The sequence below is a fragment of the Nicotiana tomentosiformis genome, chromosome 2 (genome assembly GCF_000390325.3).
Source record: "Nicotiana tomentosiformis chromosome 2, ASM39032v3, whole genome shotgun sequence".
In the NCBI taxonomy this organism is placed as follows: Eukaryota; Viridiplantae; Streptophyta; class Magnoliopsida; order Solanales; family Solanaceae; genus Nicotiana; species Nicotiana tomentosiformis.
Window position 1 is genome coordinate 140,351,243 of NC_090813.1, and position 18,116 is coordinate 140,369,358.

The 18,116-nt window shown below is 39.4% G+C and overlaps 3 protein-coding genes across 3 annotated transcripts; 2 read left to right on the plus strand and 1 right to left on the minus strand.

The window, feature by feature from the left end:
- The first annotated feature begins 6,458 nt into the window (after positions 1–6,458).
- LOC138905726 (uncharacterized) lies at positions 6,459–7,250 on the plus strand. Its single transcript, XM_070194249.1, has one exon. The coding sequence runs from the start codon at positions 6,459–6,461 to the stop codon at positions 7,248–7,250; it is 792 nt and encodes a 263-aa protein (XP_070050350.1).
- A 1,653-nt stretch (positions 7,251–8,903) lies between these two features.
- LOC138905728 (uncharacterized mitochondrial protein AtMg00820-like) lies at positions 8,904–9,365 on the plus strand. The gene has a single exon (XM_070194250.1). The coding sequence runs from the start codon at positions 8,904–8,906 to the stop codon at positions 9,363–9,365; it is 462 nt and encodes a 153-aa protein (XP_070050351.1).
- A 3,807-nt stretch (positions 9,366–13,172) lies between these two features.
- On the minus strand, positions 13,173–13,911 carry LOC104104156 (auxin-responsive protein SAUR50-like). Its single transcript, XM_009612160.4, has one exon. It carries the CDS (start codon positions 13,745–13,747, stop codon positions 13,436–13,438), a length of 312 nt encoding a protein of 103 aa, XP_009610455.1. The 5' UTR covers positions 13,748–13,911; the 3' UTR covers positions 13,173–13,435.
- Positions 13,912–18,116: the final 4,205 nt, after the last annotated feature.

Here is an 18,116-nt window from a genome sequence, read left to right on the forward strand (position 1 = left end):
AGGCTGGATTCTATGCTTTTCCTGCCATGCCAGATATTGTTGCCTCAGACGCAGTGATCACAGGTATTGTTTCAGTGTGCCACAAAGAGGCTTTTATATTATTTGACCCTGGTTCCACTTATTCATATGTATCATAATATTTTACTCATTATCTAGATATGCCCTGTGAGTCCTTAGTTTCACTTATTTGTGTATCTACACCGATGGGCGATATTATTACTATGGATCGTGTGTATCAGTCGTGTGTTGTAACTATTGGGGAACTGGAGACTAGAGTTGATCTCTTATTACTTAGTATGGTTGATGTCGATGTAATCCTGGGTATGGATTGGTTGTCTCCATGTCATGCTATTCTGGACTGTCACGCAAAAATTGTGACATTGACGATGCCGGGGTTGCCAAAGGTTGAATGGAGGGGTTCTCTAGATCTTGTTCCTAGCAAGGTAATTTTTTATTTGAAGGCCCAATGTATGGTTGGATAGGGATGCTTGTCATATTTGGCCTTTGTGAGAGATGTTGATGCAGATGCTCATATTATTGATTCAGTATCGGTCGTACGAGACTTTCCGGATGTATTTCCTGTAGACCTACCGGGTATGCCACCCGACATGGATATTGATTTCGGTATTGACTTGGTGCAGGGCACTTAACCCATTTCTATTCCTCCATTTCGTAAGGCACCAGCTGAGTTAAAAGGATTGAAAGAGCAACTTCAGGAACTCCTTGAAAAGAGGTTTATTAGGCCTAGTGTGTCACCTTGGGGTGCACCGGTTATGTTTGTGAAAAAGAAATATGGTACTCAGCGGATGTGCATTGATTATAGGCAGTTGAAAAAAGTTACAATCAAGAATAAATATCCATTCCCGCATATTGATGATTTATTTGACCAGCTTCAGAGAGCGAGGGTGTTCTCCAAAATTGATTTGAGGTCTGGGTATCACCAATTATAAATTTGGGATTCGAATATTCTAATGACAACATTCAGGACTCGTTATGGCCGCTATGAATTTCTTGTGATGTCTTTTGGGCTAACCAATGCCCCAGCAGCATTTATATATTTGATGAATAGTGTATTTCAGCCATATCTTGATTTATTTGTCGTGGTATTCATTGATGATATTCTGGTGTACTCACGTAGCCAGGAAGAGCATGCACAACACTTGGGTATTGTATTACAAAGGCCGAGAAAGGAGAAACTTTATGCCAAATTCTCTAAGTGTGAGTTCTGGCTTAGTTCGGTGGCATTCTTGGGACATATAGTGTCCAGTGAAGGTATTAAGGTGGATCCGAAGAAAATAGAGGCAGTTCCAAACTAGCCCATACCATCCTCAGTTACTGAGATTCGGTGTTTTCTCAAATTGGCCGATTATTATCGTTGTTTCGTGGAGGGTTTCTCGTCTATTGCATCGCCTATGACTAAATTGACCCAGAAAGGTGCTCCGTTCAGGTGGTCGGATGAATGTGAAGAAAGCTTTTAGAAGCTCAAGACAGCTTTGACTACAGCTCCAGTATTGGTGTTGCCTATAGGTTCAGAGTCTTATACTGTGTATTATGACGCGTCGCGTATTGGTCTCGGTGCAGTACTAATGCAAGACGGTAGGGTGATTGCCTATGCGTCCAGACAGCTAAAGGTACATGAGAAGAATTATCCAGTCCACGATCTTGAGTTAGCAGCTATTGTTCATGCCTTTAAAATTTGGCGGCATTACTTGTACGGTGTCCAGTGTGAGGTGTATACCGATCATTGGAGTCTACAACATTTGTTTAAACAGAAGGATCTTAACTTGTGGCAGTGAAGGTGGTTGGAGTTGCATAAGGATTATGATATCACCATTCTCTATCATCCCGGAAAGGCCAATGTGGTGGCCGATGCCTTGAGTCGTAAGGCAGAGAGTTTGGGCAGCTTAGCATACTTACCGGTAGAAGAGAGGCCTTTAGCCTTGGAGGTTCAGGCCTTGGCTAATCGGTTTGTTAGATTGGATATTTCCGAGTCGAATCGATTTTTGGCCTGTGTGGTTTCTTGGTTTTCTTTATATGATCGCATCAGAGAGTGCCAGTATGATGATCCACATCTGCTTGTCCTTAAGGACATGGTTCAGAACGGTGATGCCAAGGAAGTCACTATTGGATATTACTGTGTATTACGAATGCAGGGCAGGCTATGTGTACCTAATGTAGATGGCTTGCGTGAGCTGATTCTCCAGGAAGCTCACAGATCGTGGTACTCTATTCATCCAGGCACCGCGAATATGTATAAGGATTTTAGACAACACTACTGGTGGAGGCGGATAAAGAATGATATAGTTGGGTTTGTATCTCGGTGTTTAAATTGTCAACAGGTAAAGTACGAGCACCAGAGACCGAGAGGATTGCTACAGAGACTTGAAATACCGGAGTGGAAGTGGGAGCGTATTACCATGGACTTCGTAGTTGGACTCCCACGGACTTTGAGAAAGTTTGATGGTGTTTGGGGGATAGTAGATCGATTGACCAAATCTGCGCATTTTATTCCAGTCGGTACTAATTATTCTTTGTAACGGTTGGTTGGGATTGATATTCGCGAGATTGTTCGCCTACATGGTATGCCGGTGTCCATTATTTCAGATCGGGGTATGTAGTTTAGCTCACAGTTTTGGAGGGCAGTGCAGCAAGAATTGGGCACACAGGTTCAGTTGAGTACAACATTTCACCCTCATATGGACAGAAAGTCCAAGCGCACTTTTCAGATATTGGATGATATGCTACGCGCTTGTGTCATTGATTTTGGGGGTTCTTGGGATCAATTTCTGCCACTCGCAGAGTTTGCTTACAATAATAGCTACCAGCCAAGCATTCAGATGGCTCCGTATGAAGCTTTATATGGGAGACGGTGTCGGTCTCCGGTGGGTTGGTTTGAGTTTGGTGAGGTTAGACTATTGGGTACTGACTTGGTTCAGGATGCTTTAGAGAAGGTCAAAGTAATTCAGGAACGGTTTCGCACGACACAGTCTAGACAAAAGAGTTATGCCGACAGAAAGGTTCGTGATATTGTTCACATGGTTGGGGAAAAGGTTCTGCTCAAGATTTCACCCATGAAGGGTGTGTTGAGGTTCGGGAAAATGGGCAAGTTAAGCCCTCGGTATATTGGGCCTTTTGAGATACTTAAGAAAATTGGGGAGGTGGCTTATGAACTTGCTTTGCCACCTAGTCTATCAAGTGTTCATCTAGTGTTCCATGTATCCATGCTCCGAAAGTATGTCGGGGAACCGTCTCACATTTTGGATTTTAGTATAGTATAGTTGGACGGTAATTTGACTTATGATGTGGAGCCAGTGGCTATTTTAGACCGGCAGGTTCGAAAGCTGAGGTCAAAGAACATAGCATCAGTGAATATGTAGTTGAGAGGCCAGCCAGTCAGAGAAGCTACTTGGGAGATTGAGCAGGAGATGCAGAGCAAATATCCACACTTATTTGAGACCCCAGGTATTGTTCTAAACCCGTTCGAGGATGAACATTTGTTTAAGAGTGGGAGAATGTAATGGCCCGGCCGGTTGTTTTGAGTATTATAACCCTGTTCCCCCCATTTACTGATCAATTTATGCTTTATAGTTGTTTTATAACCTACTAGGTTAGTGGGTTCGGGTCCGGAAGGAATTCGGAGTGAAATGAGACACTTTGTCTTATAATTGAAAATTTAAGTTAGAAATGTGGACCGGATATGGACCTATGTGTGTGCATCGTGAAATCGTGAGAGGTGACGCGTTTGCGAAGAGGAGTGAGACTATTGGGGACCCTCGGGTCCTTGTTCTACGCATTCGCGAGGTGGCGGTCGTGTTCGCGAAGGTCTGAGCTTGTAAAGCTTTGCGTTCGTGAATTTTTGATATCGGGGTCGAAATCCGATTCTGAAAATTTTAATAGGTATGTTATGTCATTTATGACTTGTGTGCAAAATTTTAGGTCAATCGGACGTGATTTGATAGGTTTCAGCGATATTTGTAGAAATTAAAAATTTTAAAGTTCATTAGGCTTGAATCTATGCGTGATTCGTGTTTTAGTGTTGTTGGATATAATTTGAAGGCTTGACTAAGTTCGTATAATGTTTTAGGACTTGTTGGTACATTTGGTTGAGGTCTCGGGGGCCTCGAGTGAGTTTCAGATGGTTAACGGATCAAATTCGGACTTAGAAGAAATAGCTGAAGTTTCTGTCCTCTGTTGCAATCACACCTGCGGAAATTCCATCGCAGGTGCCAGCTCGCAGAAGCGAGCCTGGCAAGAGCAGATGCACAAATGGACTGTGGGGCAGTGGTCGCAGGTGCGAGGGAAATTCCGCACCTGCGTGAGCGCATATGCGGAGGGACGCGCGCAGAAGCGGCTTGCACTGGAGCGCAAACAGGTGCACAGAGGCGGGCAAAGGCGTAGATACGGGAATTTTTCCACACGTGCGGTTGGCGCAGAAGCGGCCAAGTTGCCGAAGATGCGAAAATCCCTGGACAATACAAAATAGAGAGGTTCCGAGCTTTTGCCATTTTGGGGCATTTCAAGCTCGGGTAGAGGCGATTTTTTGGAGTTTTTCAAGGAAAATAACGGGGTAAGTGTTCTTAACTCCATATTGGTTAAATTACCCGAATCCATGGTTGTTTTTATCATTTAATTGGCGAATTAAGTTGGAAAAGTTTAAAAACCATCTTAGTTTAAATTGAAGATTTGAGGGTCGAGTTGGGGTCGGATTTTGATAAAATTGGTATGGTTAGACTCGTGGTTGAATGGGCTTTCAGATTTTTTAACTTTTGTCGAGTTCCGAGACATGGCCCCCACAGGCAATTTTTGAGCTAAAATTTAGATTTTTATGGAAAATTAGTATTTTCTTATGAAGTTAATTCCAATAAATTTTATTTACTGAAATGAATTATTTGTAACTAGATTCGAGGCATTCGGAGGCCGATTTTCACGCTCTGAGGTAAGTAACAGTTTTAAATCTGGTCCTGAGGGTATGAAACCCCGGATTTTGGTATCATGCGATTATTTTAGAGGTGACGTACATGCTAGGTGACGGGTGTGTGGGCGTGCACTGATGGGATTATGACTTGGTCCGTCCTGGAAACTGTAAAGTTGAAAAAGTTATTGTTAGCTATATGCTCTCTATGTGTTGATAAAATTTGACTGTAAATCATGCTAGAAATCATGCTTAGGCTGTGTGATAGTACTCTTGGGACCCACTCGCGTACTTGTTGAATTGCCTGCTAAATGCTATATGTACTCAGTCTTAGTTTTTACTTGCACATTTTATCTCAGTCTCTGTTATTATTATTGATGCATCATATCATTGTTGTTTGGGCTGATTTCATAATTATTGAGAGCCTGAGAGATTGGAGATATTTATGACTAAGTGAGGCCGAGGGCTTGATTGTGAGATATTTATACTATAGCATGTGAGTTGTCCGTGCAGCACGTGTGTTGGCAGTGAAGATCATTATATTATACTATAGCACTTGAGTTGGCCGTGCGGAACCTTATATTATACTATAGCACATGAGTTGGCCGTGCGAATCCAGATATTTATATTATGGCACGTGAGTTATCCATGCAGTTGTCCGTGCAGATTATAGCGCTTGGGTTGTAGGAACCCCTCCGGAGTTTGTACACCCCCAGTGAGCGCGGTTACCCATTGAGAGTGAGTGATGAGGGCTGGGAGTCCAGGGAGTGATGAGGGTTGGGAGCCCAGTGAGTGATTGTTGTCCTAAGAGGTTGTACTTGATTTCCATTTGTTGTTGTACTTAGTTGCTATCTGCCGTTGTTGTGAAATCTCTAAAAGATTGTTGATATACGGATTACATGAACATGAACTGTATAAAAATTGATTTGACATTAAACTGCCAGATTTGATAGCATGTCTATTCTTTGCTGGAATTACTGGAAATGAACCATAACTGTGTAGCTCGTTACTATCTTCAGTTCCTTATTTATTATTGTTACTTGCTGAGTTGGTTGTACTCATACTACACCCTGCACTTTGTGTGCAGATCCAGGTGTTCCCGGATATAGCGGGTGTTGATCCTTTCACGCGATTGATTTTCAGGAGATTTTGAGGTACCTGCCGTGTTTCGCAGACCTTGTCTCTCCTTGTCTATCTCTTCTTCACTGTATTTTGTCTCAGACTATTATAGACTATATTTTTCAGACTTGTATTCATATTAGATGCTCATGTACTCAGTGATACCAGGTTTTGGGGAGTGTTTGTATTGTATTTAAATATTATATTTTCAACCTCAAAGAGAAGTTTTGATTTATTGAGATTATCGGCTTGCCTAGTATCCAGATAGGCGCCATCACGACAGGTTCGGATTTTGGGTCGTGACAGTCTTGCTCTCAAAGCTAAGCGGAAGCTAGGGTTTGTAACAGGAGCTTGTGCCAAGGAGTCGTTCGAGGAGAATCTCCACGAGGAATGGGAAATTTGTCACGCGATAGTGCACAACTGGATTATGAACTCTTTTTTGAAGGATTTGCTTACTGGGATCATTTATGCATCAGATGCACATGCAGTTTGGGAAGACCTACATGAGCGATTTGATAAGGTGAATCGAGTGCGTATCTTTCAATTACACAGAGCAATTTCGCGATTATCTCAAGGAGAGGATTCTGTAGTTGTGTATTTTACCAAGTTGAAGGAGCTGTGGGCAGAGTATGATGTATTAGTACCATCTCCGAACTGTGGTTGTCCAAAATCTAAAGAGCATATGATTCATTTACAACAACAAAGAGTTATGCAGTTCCTAGATGGACTAAACGATACATACGATCATGCTCGTAGGCAAATTTTTATGAAAACCACCGAACTAACCCTTAATCAGGCATATGCACCTATAACACAGGATGAGAATCAACAATGCGTAGGAGGTGGAGTTATAGGTCATAAGACAGATCCATTAACTATGCAAGCAGGGAGAGGTCAAGGTTTTCATGAAAGAAAACAATATCTGCAATGTGAACACTGTCGTATGAGAGGACATACAAAGGAAAATTGCTACAAGATCGTAAGGTACCCTAAAGATTTCAGAAGAAGGAAAGGATTTCAACCTAAAGGGGTACTAACTGCTGCAAATCATGTGGAATGTTCTGTGAATCATGAAGAAGGATATGTGGCTCAAGGCTCACAAGGAGCATCAGGAGCATCACAATCTAAAGGAGGAGATCATTTTTTCACAGAAGTACAGTACCAGCAGATCCTAGACTTGATCAGCAAAGACTCACCACCAAATGACATTAAGACTTAAAATCAAGCAACTACTGCAGGTATAATTACTGCATTATCTTCCAGTGTGCATGTTTCAAACAAAAGGAATGATGATTGGATTGTAGATTCAGGAGCAACACATCACATATCATCTACTTTAGATTTAATGAGTGATGTAAGAAGAATAGATGACAGGACACAAGATAAAGTAACATTGCTAAATGGTGTTACTATAAAAATTGAACATGTGGGAAGTTCATATTTGTCAGATGTTGATAAACTGGAGAATGTTCTACATGTTCCTGATTTCAAGTTTAATCTAATGTCAGTATCCAAGCTAACTAGAGATCTAAAGTGTGCTGCCATTTTTTTACATGTACTATGTGTGTTTCAGGACCTTTACAATGGCAGGGTGAAGGCGATTGGTAAACAAGATGAAGGTTTATATATACTGAAAAGAAGAGGAGTCAGACTTTTAGCAGCTCATGTAGATGTGAAAGGATCAAGTGGTGAAACATCATGTTTGTGGCATGAGAGATTAGGCCATGCCTCTATTCCTATTATGCAACATGTCTCTCTTTTGCAAAATAAAGTAGATAGTGATATGCAAAATAAATGTATTGTTTGTCCTTTAGCTAAACAGTCTAGACTTAACTTACCTAATAGTGAAAAAATGAGTACTAGAGCTTTCGAATTGGTTCACATGGATGTATGGGGGCCATATAAGAAGAGCACTCATGATAGGAAGCATTACTTTCTTACAGTTGTAGATGATTTTTCTAGGAAAACTTGGATTTTTTTCTTGATGCAGTTTAAGAATGAAACTATTATTTTCCTAAAGCAATTTGTTTACATGGTTAAAACACAGTTTGATGCTTCTATCAAGGTCTTGAGAATAGACAATGGAAAGGAATTTGTCAACAAACAGTGGAGTGAATTATTGTTATCACAGGGTATTATTCACCAAAGTAGTTGTATGTATACACCCCACCAGAATGGGGTAGCTGAAATAAAACACAGACATATACTGAATACTGCCAGGGCATTAAAATTTTAAAGCCATGTTCCATATATATTTTGGGGAAGTGTGTACAAACTACTGTTTACATAATAAACAGAGTGCCTACTAGAATCTTGGATGGAAAGAGTTCTTATGGAATGTTGTATGGTAAAGAGCCCTCAATAGCAAATCTAAGAGTATTTGGGTGTCTATGCTATGCCACTAATATATGCTAGATCATAAGTTTACTGCAAGAGCAAGAAGAGTTGTTCACATGGGGTATTCAACTACTCAAAAGGGTTATAGATTATATGAACTAACCACTAGAACATTCTTCATTAGCAGGGATGTTTCTTTCAGGGAGCATGAATTTCTATTTAAGAAAATAGAACAACAGCATTCATTCACACTAAATGATTTTGGTGCTAAATTTTTGGAGACAGAATTGCAGGTTCAAACATGTATACTACCAGAAGTGACCAGTTCTGAGGGACTATCTGAAGCTCCTAATATAGCAGAAACAACAAGAACCAGCCCACCAGTAGAGGGAGGCTATAATGTAGATCATGATGCTGCACCACCAGTAGAAGATTTAGAAGAATCATATCATTAGTGCCAACTCTTAATTCAGATCAAGAGACAGAGACATATGGACCTTCAGATACACATGATGTACTGAACATTGTTGAAGATATGCCTGCTGATACACTCATTCAAGGTGTACAAGATGGGATCACTGAAGATGCTCAGAATGTGCAAGATGTACCTATGACTGAGTCTAGTTCCAATGCACCAACTAGACAGACACTCAGAGTAAAAAATCCACCTATATGGCAAATGGACTATGTATTGCAGCCACAGAAGTCCTCAAAATGCAACTATCCAATCTCAAACTTCCTGTCTTATGAGAAGATGTCCTCAAAGTACAGAAGCTATATGTCAGTTTATTTAGTCCTGAAAGAGCCTTATAACTTCAAGGAAGTTGTAAAGGATGAGAGGTGGATCACAACCATGAAACAAGAGATACAAGCATTAGAAGATAATAAGACTTGGGAGGTTGTTGACTTACCACCGGGCAAAGCTTCTATTGGGTCCAAGTGGGTGTACAAAATAAAGTACCAAGCTAATAGAGAAGTAGAAACATTCAAGGCATGACTAGTGGTAAAGGGATACAATCAACAAGAGGGACTAGACTATCATGAGACTTTTTCACCAGTTGCAAAGATGGTGACTGTTAGATCTGTGATAGCCCTTGCAGCCTCAAAGGATTGGTCCTTATACCAAATGGATATCTTTAATGCTTTCCTTCAAGGAGACCTATTTGAAGAAGTCTACATGGATTGGCTACAGGGTTTCCAAAGGCAGGGGAGCAAAAGGTGTGTAGGTTTCTTAAGTCTTTATATTGTCTCAAACAAGCGTCAAGGCAATGGAATTTAAAACTTACAGAAGCTTTGGTGGGAGCAGGTTTTATGCAGAGTACTTATGACTATTCTATGTTCACCAAGGGATATCGTCATCATCCTCATCTATGTTGATGATTTGCTACTGACTGGAAGCAATAAGGACATGATTGATGAAGCTAAAGCAGCTCTGCATCAGCAATTCAAACTCTAAGACTTGGGAGAATTGAGGTATTTCTTAGGCATTGAGGTATTGAGATCCAATCATGGAATACTGCTTAACCAAAGAAAGTATACCTTAGAGCTCATCTCTGAGTTGGGCTTAAATGGTGCCAAACCAACCTTAACACCACTTGAAGTCAATCAGAAGCTCACCGCAGTAGAGTATGACAAAGCCACTAGAGTAGAAAATGAAGATCCTTTGACAGATGCAAATAGCTATCAAAAGTTGATAGGGAAACTCCTATATCTAATAGTCACTCGACCAGATATCAGCTATGCAGTGCATACTTTAAGTCAATTTATGCAACTGCCTAAGAAGTCACATATGGATGCTGCAATTAGAGTGGTCAGATACTTGAAATCTACACCAGGAATTGGAGTCCTATTGAAACGAGGGCATGTTGATACATTGACAACCTTTCGTGATTCTGACTAGGCAGCTTGCCCAATGATAAGGAGGTCTGTTAGTGGATATGCAGTTAAACTTGGTGAGTCCTTGATTTCATGGAAATCAAAAAAGCAACACACTGTTTCACGAAGTAGTGCTGAAGCAGAGTATCGCAGCATGCCATCAGCAGTTTCAGAGATAGTGTGGTTGTTGGGGCTGTTCTCAAAGTTGGGAGTGTCTATTCTTAAGCGTGTCACATTGTTCTGTTATAGCAAAGCAGCGATGCAAATAGCTGCGAATCCCACATTCCATGAACGGACCAAACACATAGAGATATACTGCCATTTTATTCGTGAACATATCAAAGAAGATCTCTTAACTACTCAGTATCTTTCCACTAAAAATCAACAAGCAGATCTCTTCACCAAGGGATTAATATCTATACAACATCATTTTTTACTAAACAAGCTGGGAGTGTTGAACATTCTCCACCCTCCAGCTTGAGGGGGAGTATTGGAAGTTAGGAAGTTAGTTAGGTGAAGTAGTTAATTATTATTGGGACCATATTATAATTACTAGAAGTTGGGGGGTTTATATTATTATTTTCAGTTTTCCTAATTAGCTTGTATATACTGAGTTAGTTGGAGTTGTAAATGTTAGTTGAAAATTTCCCAATTCTCTCTTCTTCTTCTTCACGTTCATAGTGCTCTTCAATTGCTAAGATTTTGACAAATGTCATATAAAGGTCACTAGTAAAAGTAGAATACAATAACATATATACTTTTATACTACTTAGCAAAACTCTCTAGACAGTTTTGCTGTTTAAATGGTGATAAATTATGAAAACATGAAAGATGACCAGAGTATAGATTCATCAACTACTCCACCGCTACGTAAAAGAAACTACGCAAAGACAAAGAAAAGATAAACCACATAAGTAGAAAGATATTAACCTAGTTGGAACTCAAGAATAAAGTATATAGAAGATTAAATATTCAAAAAAATAAATAGAAATCATACGAAAGGAAACATATTCAATACATTGTAGTTTGCTACTCATAATCGTTAGAATACTTTGTGTCTTGCTAGTGAATATTCTGAAAATAATTTAGTTTCAGTAGGAGTAGCATAATAGGGTTGGAAATTAGGATTTTGATCTTAATTACTTGTTGGTTTGTAATCTTTTTCATAATTCCAAGACCCAAGGCAAAAATTTAGTACTTTATTATTTTTAAACTTAATATATAAATATATTTTTCATATGTAAATTTATTCGGTACGGTTCGGTATTTTTTCGGTTTATTTTCATAAAATAAAAAAACTACCCTAATTATCGGTACAGTTATAGATTTATATAAAAATTTACGTTTTTATTAAAAGAAACCTAAAAATCGATTCGGTACGGTACCGTTCGGTCGGTTTAGTCAATTTTTAAATATTCATTGACACCCCTAACTCTAAATACTCCATAAGAAATTAGTGTGTAGTAATTTGAAGGGGAAAATGTTAAAAGTTAATTAATGGAGAAAATTATGAAGTAATTAGTAGTGGTTGGCTATGTAGCTCCTTTTCCCATAATGATAATGCAAAACCATGATTAGATTTCATTTCAAGTCAATACAAAGGAATGAGCGAACTACCTCACAATCTTAACGCTTTACAAACTTGTTTTTAGTTTGTAATGCAAAAGCATGATTAGATTACATTTCAAGTCAATACAAAGGAATGAGCGATCTACCTCAGAATTAATTGGTGTTGTGATTCTTTACAAATTTATTTTTAGTTTTATGACCTTACATTTTTTTTATACATGGAAAATTTATTTTTACACGTAAGAGATATGTCTTTTACACATAAGAGATATGTCTTTTACACATAAAAGATTTAAAATGATCATTTTCTTAATTTTAAAATTGTAAAAAGACATAATGTACAAATAGTTACATATTACTTAAGTCATTCTACATTTAATTAATTTATCGAAATCTAATCTTAATTTTTATGATAAAAAATGAAGCAAGAGATAATTGCCTCTTGTGTTAATGACACTGTTCGCATATATGTGCAACTTTGTCCTCATTACAATCAAACTTTGTCTTCAACTAACACCCCAAGGAGATTCTTTGTGATTTCGCAAACCTAGTAATTGGAATGTCTAGGCATATACTCATTCTGGTCCTACAAGCATGTGTCCGAAGAGAATATATCTTTAGTTACCGATATATGTACTGGAAAATAACAACTAATCTGTAAAATGAATTACATACAAACTGGTTCGGATATCATAATTATTAAAATAAAAATAAAAAGATTGCCTCAATATCTGGTCTAAATATCAACTTATCAGATCAACTAGCTATTTATTTGATAATGATTGACGCATTCTTTTTCCGGTAACTGAGGTCAAGACTACTGTTGACGATAATATGTTTGTCAAAACTAGCATAGTAAAATAGTTAAAATTTTTAGTGCTATCTTAAAGTGATTGGAAAGTAAAACAGTTGATAAATAGAGGTCGATGACATATGAACTATCCACTTGGTTCAACTAATTAGTAATTACTCAAAGAATCTCTGAGTCCATCCATCATAGTTTACATCATGATATGTTTGAACACTCGGTTATCCCCTCATATAATAAACAAAGGCCAGTACTAGTTGAGTCAATTTTGAGCAGGTCATCTGTTTTTCTTTTATTTATTTTTTCTATTTCCAATTTTTCTGGCTGACCAAAAATAAATAAAATATAACATTTAATTGATCATCCTAATGTGAGTTGGGAAATGAATCTTTATCTTTTTCATTACTCAGGTTATTAAGTGTACTTATTATGAATAATTATCTTCTATTAGATCTCTTAATTAATTATAGTGTCACAATATAGAAGTTAAAATTTAGAGGAGAAATAAGTCGAGAAACCGAACACATGCAAGAACAAATATTGGAGATATATTTATTTCAGCTTTTGCTTATGAAAAATGGCACTAAGAATTTTCGACGGGTGCAAACTCAGAACCACTGATGAAAATACAGAGTACGTAAAACCAATATAGTACAAATTTACACTCAACCCCAAAAGAATTAGAAGGGGTTCATTTCTAGTCACAGTTAATTCTAGCTATTCACTTGATTTATAGATCCGCCTCTTGTTAAACTTGGTGCATAGCAAGAGATCTTAGTGCACCATATAAAGATCATCAACTCCTTTGAGTTTCTTTATCTCAACATGGAAATTAGGGAGCAGAAATTATCTTCATCACAAGGAATAGTAATTCCCAAATCATGGCTAAATCCAAACTCCTCTTCAGCTCTTTGAAGCAAGCTCTGAAATCTTGGATGTGTCAACCAAGAAATTGAAATTATGTACCTACTCATATTTTCTCCCACGTATACAACAAAATGGCCTTTTGGGACATCATGGGGCAAGTCAGTCTCAATATTTTTTCCAAAGCTAGAACACTTTTTGAGGATTTGCTTGAGGGCTGCTGTTTGAGTGATGTGCTTGCTTGTTTTCTTAATTAGAGCCATTTTTGGTTTGTTTTATTAGAAGTATGTTTGGAGAGAATTGAAGGGCTTAGAAAAGAGTAGAAAATAGATCACCTGATAAGAAAGGGAAAAGTTTTGTGTGTTGGAAAAAATGGGAATGACAGGAGGGTATTTATGGGGGAAATTGAAGTGGGAGAACAAATGCATGTGAGTGAAAAGGGACAAAGAAACTATAGACGGTGGACGTTTATGTGGGGTAGCTTTGGAATTCCGTTCGGTGATTAAGGTCTTGAGTAGCTTCATATTATGTAATATGATCTACGCGTATGGTCTGTTTTGGTTCCCGAGGGATTCCGGATTTGATTTGGAAGAATGATTCTCATTTTAGAAGCTTTAAGTTGGAAGAGTTGACCAAGTTTGACTTTTATGTATTTAAACTCGGATAGGAGTTTTGATGGTTCCGTTAGGTCTGAATGGTAATTTTGAACTTGGGCATATACCCGGAATTGGATTAGGAGGTTACTACGTTGATTTGGCACTTTTTGGCGAAAGTTGGCAATTTGAAGGTTTAGAAATCTCTTAAGTTTGACCATTGGTTGACGTTGTGGCTATCGGGTTCGGATTTTGGTTTCGAGACTTGAAACGAGTATGTTTTATCATTTGAAACTTGTCTACAAAGTTTGGTATCATTGCGAGTTGGTTTGATATAGATCAGATGCTTGGATGTATTTTTTTAGAAGTTCTTGAGTTTCATGGCAACTTCCATGCATTTTGGTAATCGATTCATGGTTTTATAAGTTATTTTGGTGATCCGAGTGCGCGAGCGTGTTCGTATGATGTTTATGTCCTTGTGCGAATATTTGATGTGGAGCCCCGGGGGGCTCAAGTTAGTTTCAGATGTGTTTCGGGGTATTTTGATCATTTATTGCTCGCATTTGCGGAGGTTCGATCGCATTTTCGATCGCATCTGTTACACCGTACATTTTGTGGTGATCGTTGCTTATGTTCCATTTATTGACTCGACTCTTATTTGTTGACTGGAATTATTGTAGAATATATGCACAAGCATACTCATAGTTAAATTACCCATATCGGTTTTAAAAGGTGAATCCTAACATCATTAACCATTATACGTACTCTTGCCTTCTTGCCTTCTATGTAAGGATGGTTATATTGGCACGTGATTCGTCCTTGCGCTTATGAGTTGTAATGTGAGCACAAGATGCAAAGTTATTAGGGTTCATGAATTGGGACCCGTGATCTGTGATTATGAGGTTCAGCACCTCATGAAAATGCTTGAACAGATTTGGTGTGAAAACAGTTGTTCTCATTGCGTTGTTGCCTATTTTCCCTTTATTTGGTTTCCCCGGACGTAGACTGTGATTAGTTACTCTACAACATTATTACCTGACATCTTCCTGTTGAATATTGTTGTTATTAGTGTATCATTGCAAGTATTGTCTTGTATTACTTATCGTGGTTAGCTTTGTATTAATATTGTTTCTCTGTTAGTCCATCTACACACTTGTTCAGGTTGTCGGTAGGTGTCTTGACTGTCCCTCATCACTACTCTACCTAGGTTAGTCTTTATACTTATTGGGTACCGCCGTGGTATATGCATACTACACTTCTGCACATTTTTGTGCAGATCCAGGTGCCTCGGTTGTTGTTGGTTATTAGAAAGTTGGTCGAGCTGTGGAGACTCAAGGTAAACATGATATTGCGTTCGTAGGCCTCAAAGTCACCTTCTGATATTTTCATTGTACTGTTTAGTTCCATCCAAACAATTGTATTTAGGGATTCTCTATCAAACTCAGTAGAGCTTATGACTTGTACTACCGGTTTTGGGAATTGTAATTTGTATAAGATTTTTATCTCATATTTTTCATTTGATGGTTGAATTATTCTAATTACTTAGTAAGTGTTAGGCTTACCTAGTCCTAGGGACTAGGTGCCATCACGACATCCTACGGAGGACAATTAGGGCTCTAGGTTCATAAGTGCTACGAGTCATAAGCAAGTTTAGTAGAGTCTTGCAGATCGGTATGGGGACGTCTGTACTTATCTTCGAGAGCTACGAAACTATTAGGACAATTTCACTTCTTTCATTCCTATCATGCGAGTTTATTGATATCGGAGTTTGAACCTTGTCATTCTATTCTCTCACAAATAGTGAGGACACGAGCTACAATTACCGACAATACTGCTCCTAGAGACGGCGTTGCTAGGGGCTGGGGCAGAGGCAGAGGCAGAGGAAGAGGCCGAGGAGGAGCATATGCTACAGCTAGAGCACCTGTCAGAGAAGCCGTTGAGGAGCCGCCAGTAGCTCCTATTGGGGGACAGGTATCAGAGGGGCTTGTGGTTACTCCAGGACTTCAGGAGACTTTAGTACAGTTCCTGAGCATGTTTGGTACATTGGCTCAGGCAGAAAGTTGATTTCGATTGCACCAGCTACTTCACAGATTAAGGGGAGGAGCTCAGACTCCCGCCGCCCGTATTCCAGAGCAGCGAGTCCATGTTGGTCAGGTTCCAGGTGTCATACCGACACAACCTGTTGTCCCAGTTCATCCCGCGATTAGGGCAGCAACATATGAGAAAGAATAGCTTAGACTTGCAAAGTTCAAGAAGTATTACCCTCCCACTTTCGGCGATTTGGCTTCATAGGATGCGTATGGGTTCCTAGGGGAGTGCTACCGTATTCTCTGCACTATGGGTATTGTGGAGACGAGTGGGGTTGCTTTTACTATGGTCCAACTTAAAGGAGCAGCATATCAGTGGTGGCGAGCGTATGAGTTGGGTTGTCCAGCCGATGGAACTTCACTTCGGGATGTATGGCACATGGAGTTGAGCAGCCGCGCTATGGTACTATGTCAGTGTCTGAGTATGCTGTTAGATTCGGTGATTTGTCCAGACATGTACCTATTTTGGTTTCTATAGTTAGAGTGCGAGTCCGCAGGTTCATTGAGGGGCTCAGTCATGATATCTGGTTCAGTATGGCTCAGGAGTTGGAGTCGGATATTACATTTCAGCAGGTGGTAAAGATCGCTCGCTGATTAGAGGGCATTTGGGACCAGGAGGGAGAAGTCATGTAGGGTCGGCAGATAGAGGAAATGGAGGCTAAGAAGCCTCATAGACCGGAGAGACCTATTAGTTCCTGTTTTGGAGGTAAGGTACAACATGGTAGAGGTTTTGTGGGTCAGCCAGTTCAGCTTGCACTTCAGATTTTCGCATGGTGTTTTAGGTACCCGTGGGTCTCAGGATACCCGTACCGGACAGCTTCCACAGCCACGTCAGCATTGCTTGAGTGTGGGCGAGTTTCGTGATTTTGTACTATGCTTATATGTTTACCCCTATTGGGAGATTTATAGTGGTAGCCCATGTCTATCGTGTTGTTTAAATTCATTATTGAGAGCTATGAGACTTAAAGTGAATTTTTGTTACTCATTACGGTAGTTTTGATATGTTTTTCGGATGGTTGGCTTCAATTTGTGGTTTAGATGTTCTACTAGTATGGGAGTTCAGTATGTGTTGTGATTTTGTTGGTGATAGTGGAAGGTTTCGGTTGGTATAATGTGTATTCTACTTGTGATTCAGAGTTGAGGGCGGGATCCTCACATTTTCATGTGATTTGATAGGTTTGAGCCTAGCTACGGGCCGCGTTGGAGTTATATTAGGATGAAATCCTTGTGCTTTATTCATATGCTTCGATTCTCCCTTTGTGAAATTGATTCGTAGTCTGATACTGATAGGGAGTGGTGCCTGTCAGGCTTTTTTGATAGTTCTCTTATGTGTTTCCCCTTACATATTCATTCATATTTGTGATGTGCTTATTTAGCTTTAGCTTGCGAGGTGTGCGCCCTGGTGGCGTTAGATGTGACTTGTTGATTCGAGTGAATAGTTACGAGGTCTTCATGTTTCTTGCATCGCTTTCAGTGTCGTGAAAGTTTAAAACATAGTTCTAACAGATATGAGGCTAATTGCTAGTACTGGATTTGATTATGGGCAGCTACTGTGGCTAGACTTGTTGTTTAAGGCATATGTGTGATGTGTTACGTCGTGTGGTTACACCTGGTGGGGGTAGTCATATGTTTTTCTAGCTGGTTGAGGTTGGTACCATGTGTTGATGTTGGAATCGGGTCTTTTGGAAATTAGTGGATGGTGAGAAATTTGATTCTAAGGTTTACCAGTGTGGGTGGAAGGAATAATATTTAGTTGAGATGGCGTTGTTAGGCCTATGTGGATTAGGGTGATGTGGAGTGACCCGCGAGAATTTGTATGATGAGTACATTCAGTGCTTTGATGACCTCGGAGTGGTACTGGGCACGTTCGAGGATGAACGTTTGTTTAAAAGGGGAAGAATGTAATGACCCGACTTGTCGTTTTGGGAAGTAGCGCCCCGTTCGATGGATTA

Coding starts and splice junctions, on each gene's coding strand:
- LOC138905726 (XM_070194249.1), top strand. CDS start 6,459: ATGAACTCTTTTTTGAAGGATTTGCTTACTGGGATCATTTATGCATCA.
- LOC138905728 (XM_070194250.1), top strand. CDS start 8,904: ATGCCTGCTGATACACTCATTCAAGGTGTACAAGATGGGATCACTGAA.
- LOC104104156 (XM_009612160.4), bottom strand. CDS start 13,747: ATGGCTCTAATTAAGAAAACAAGCAAGCACATCACTCAAACAGCAGCC.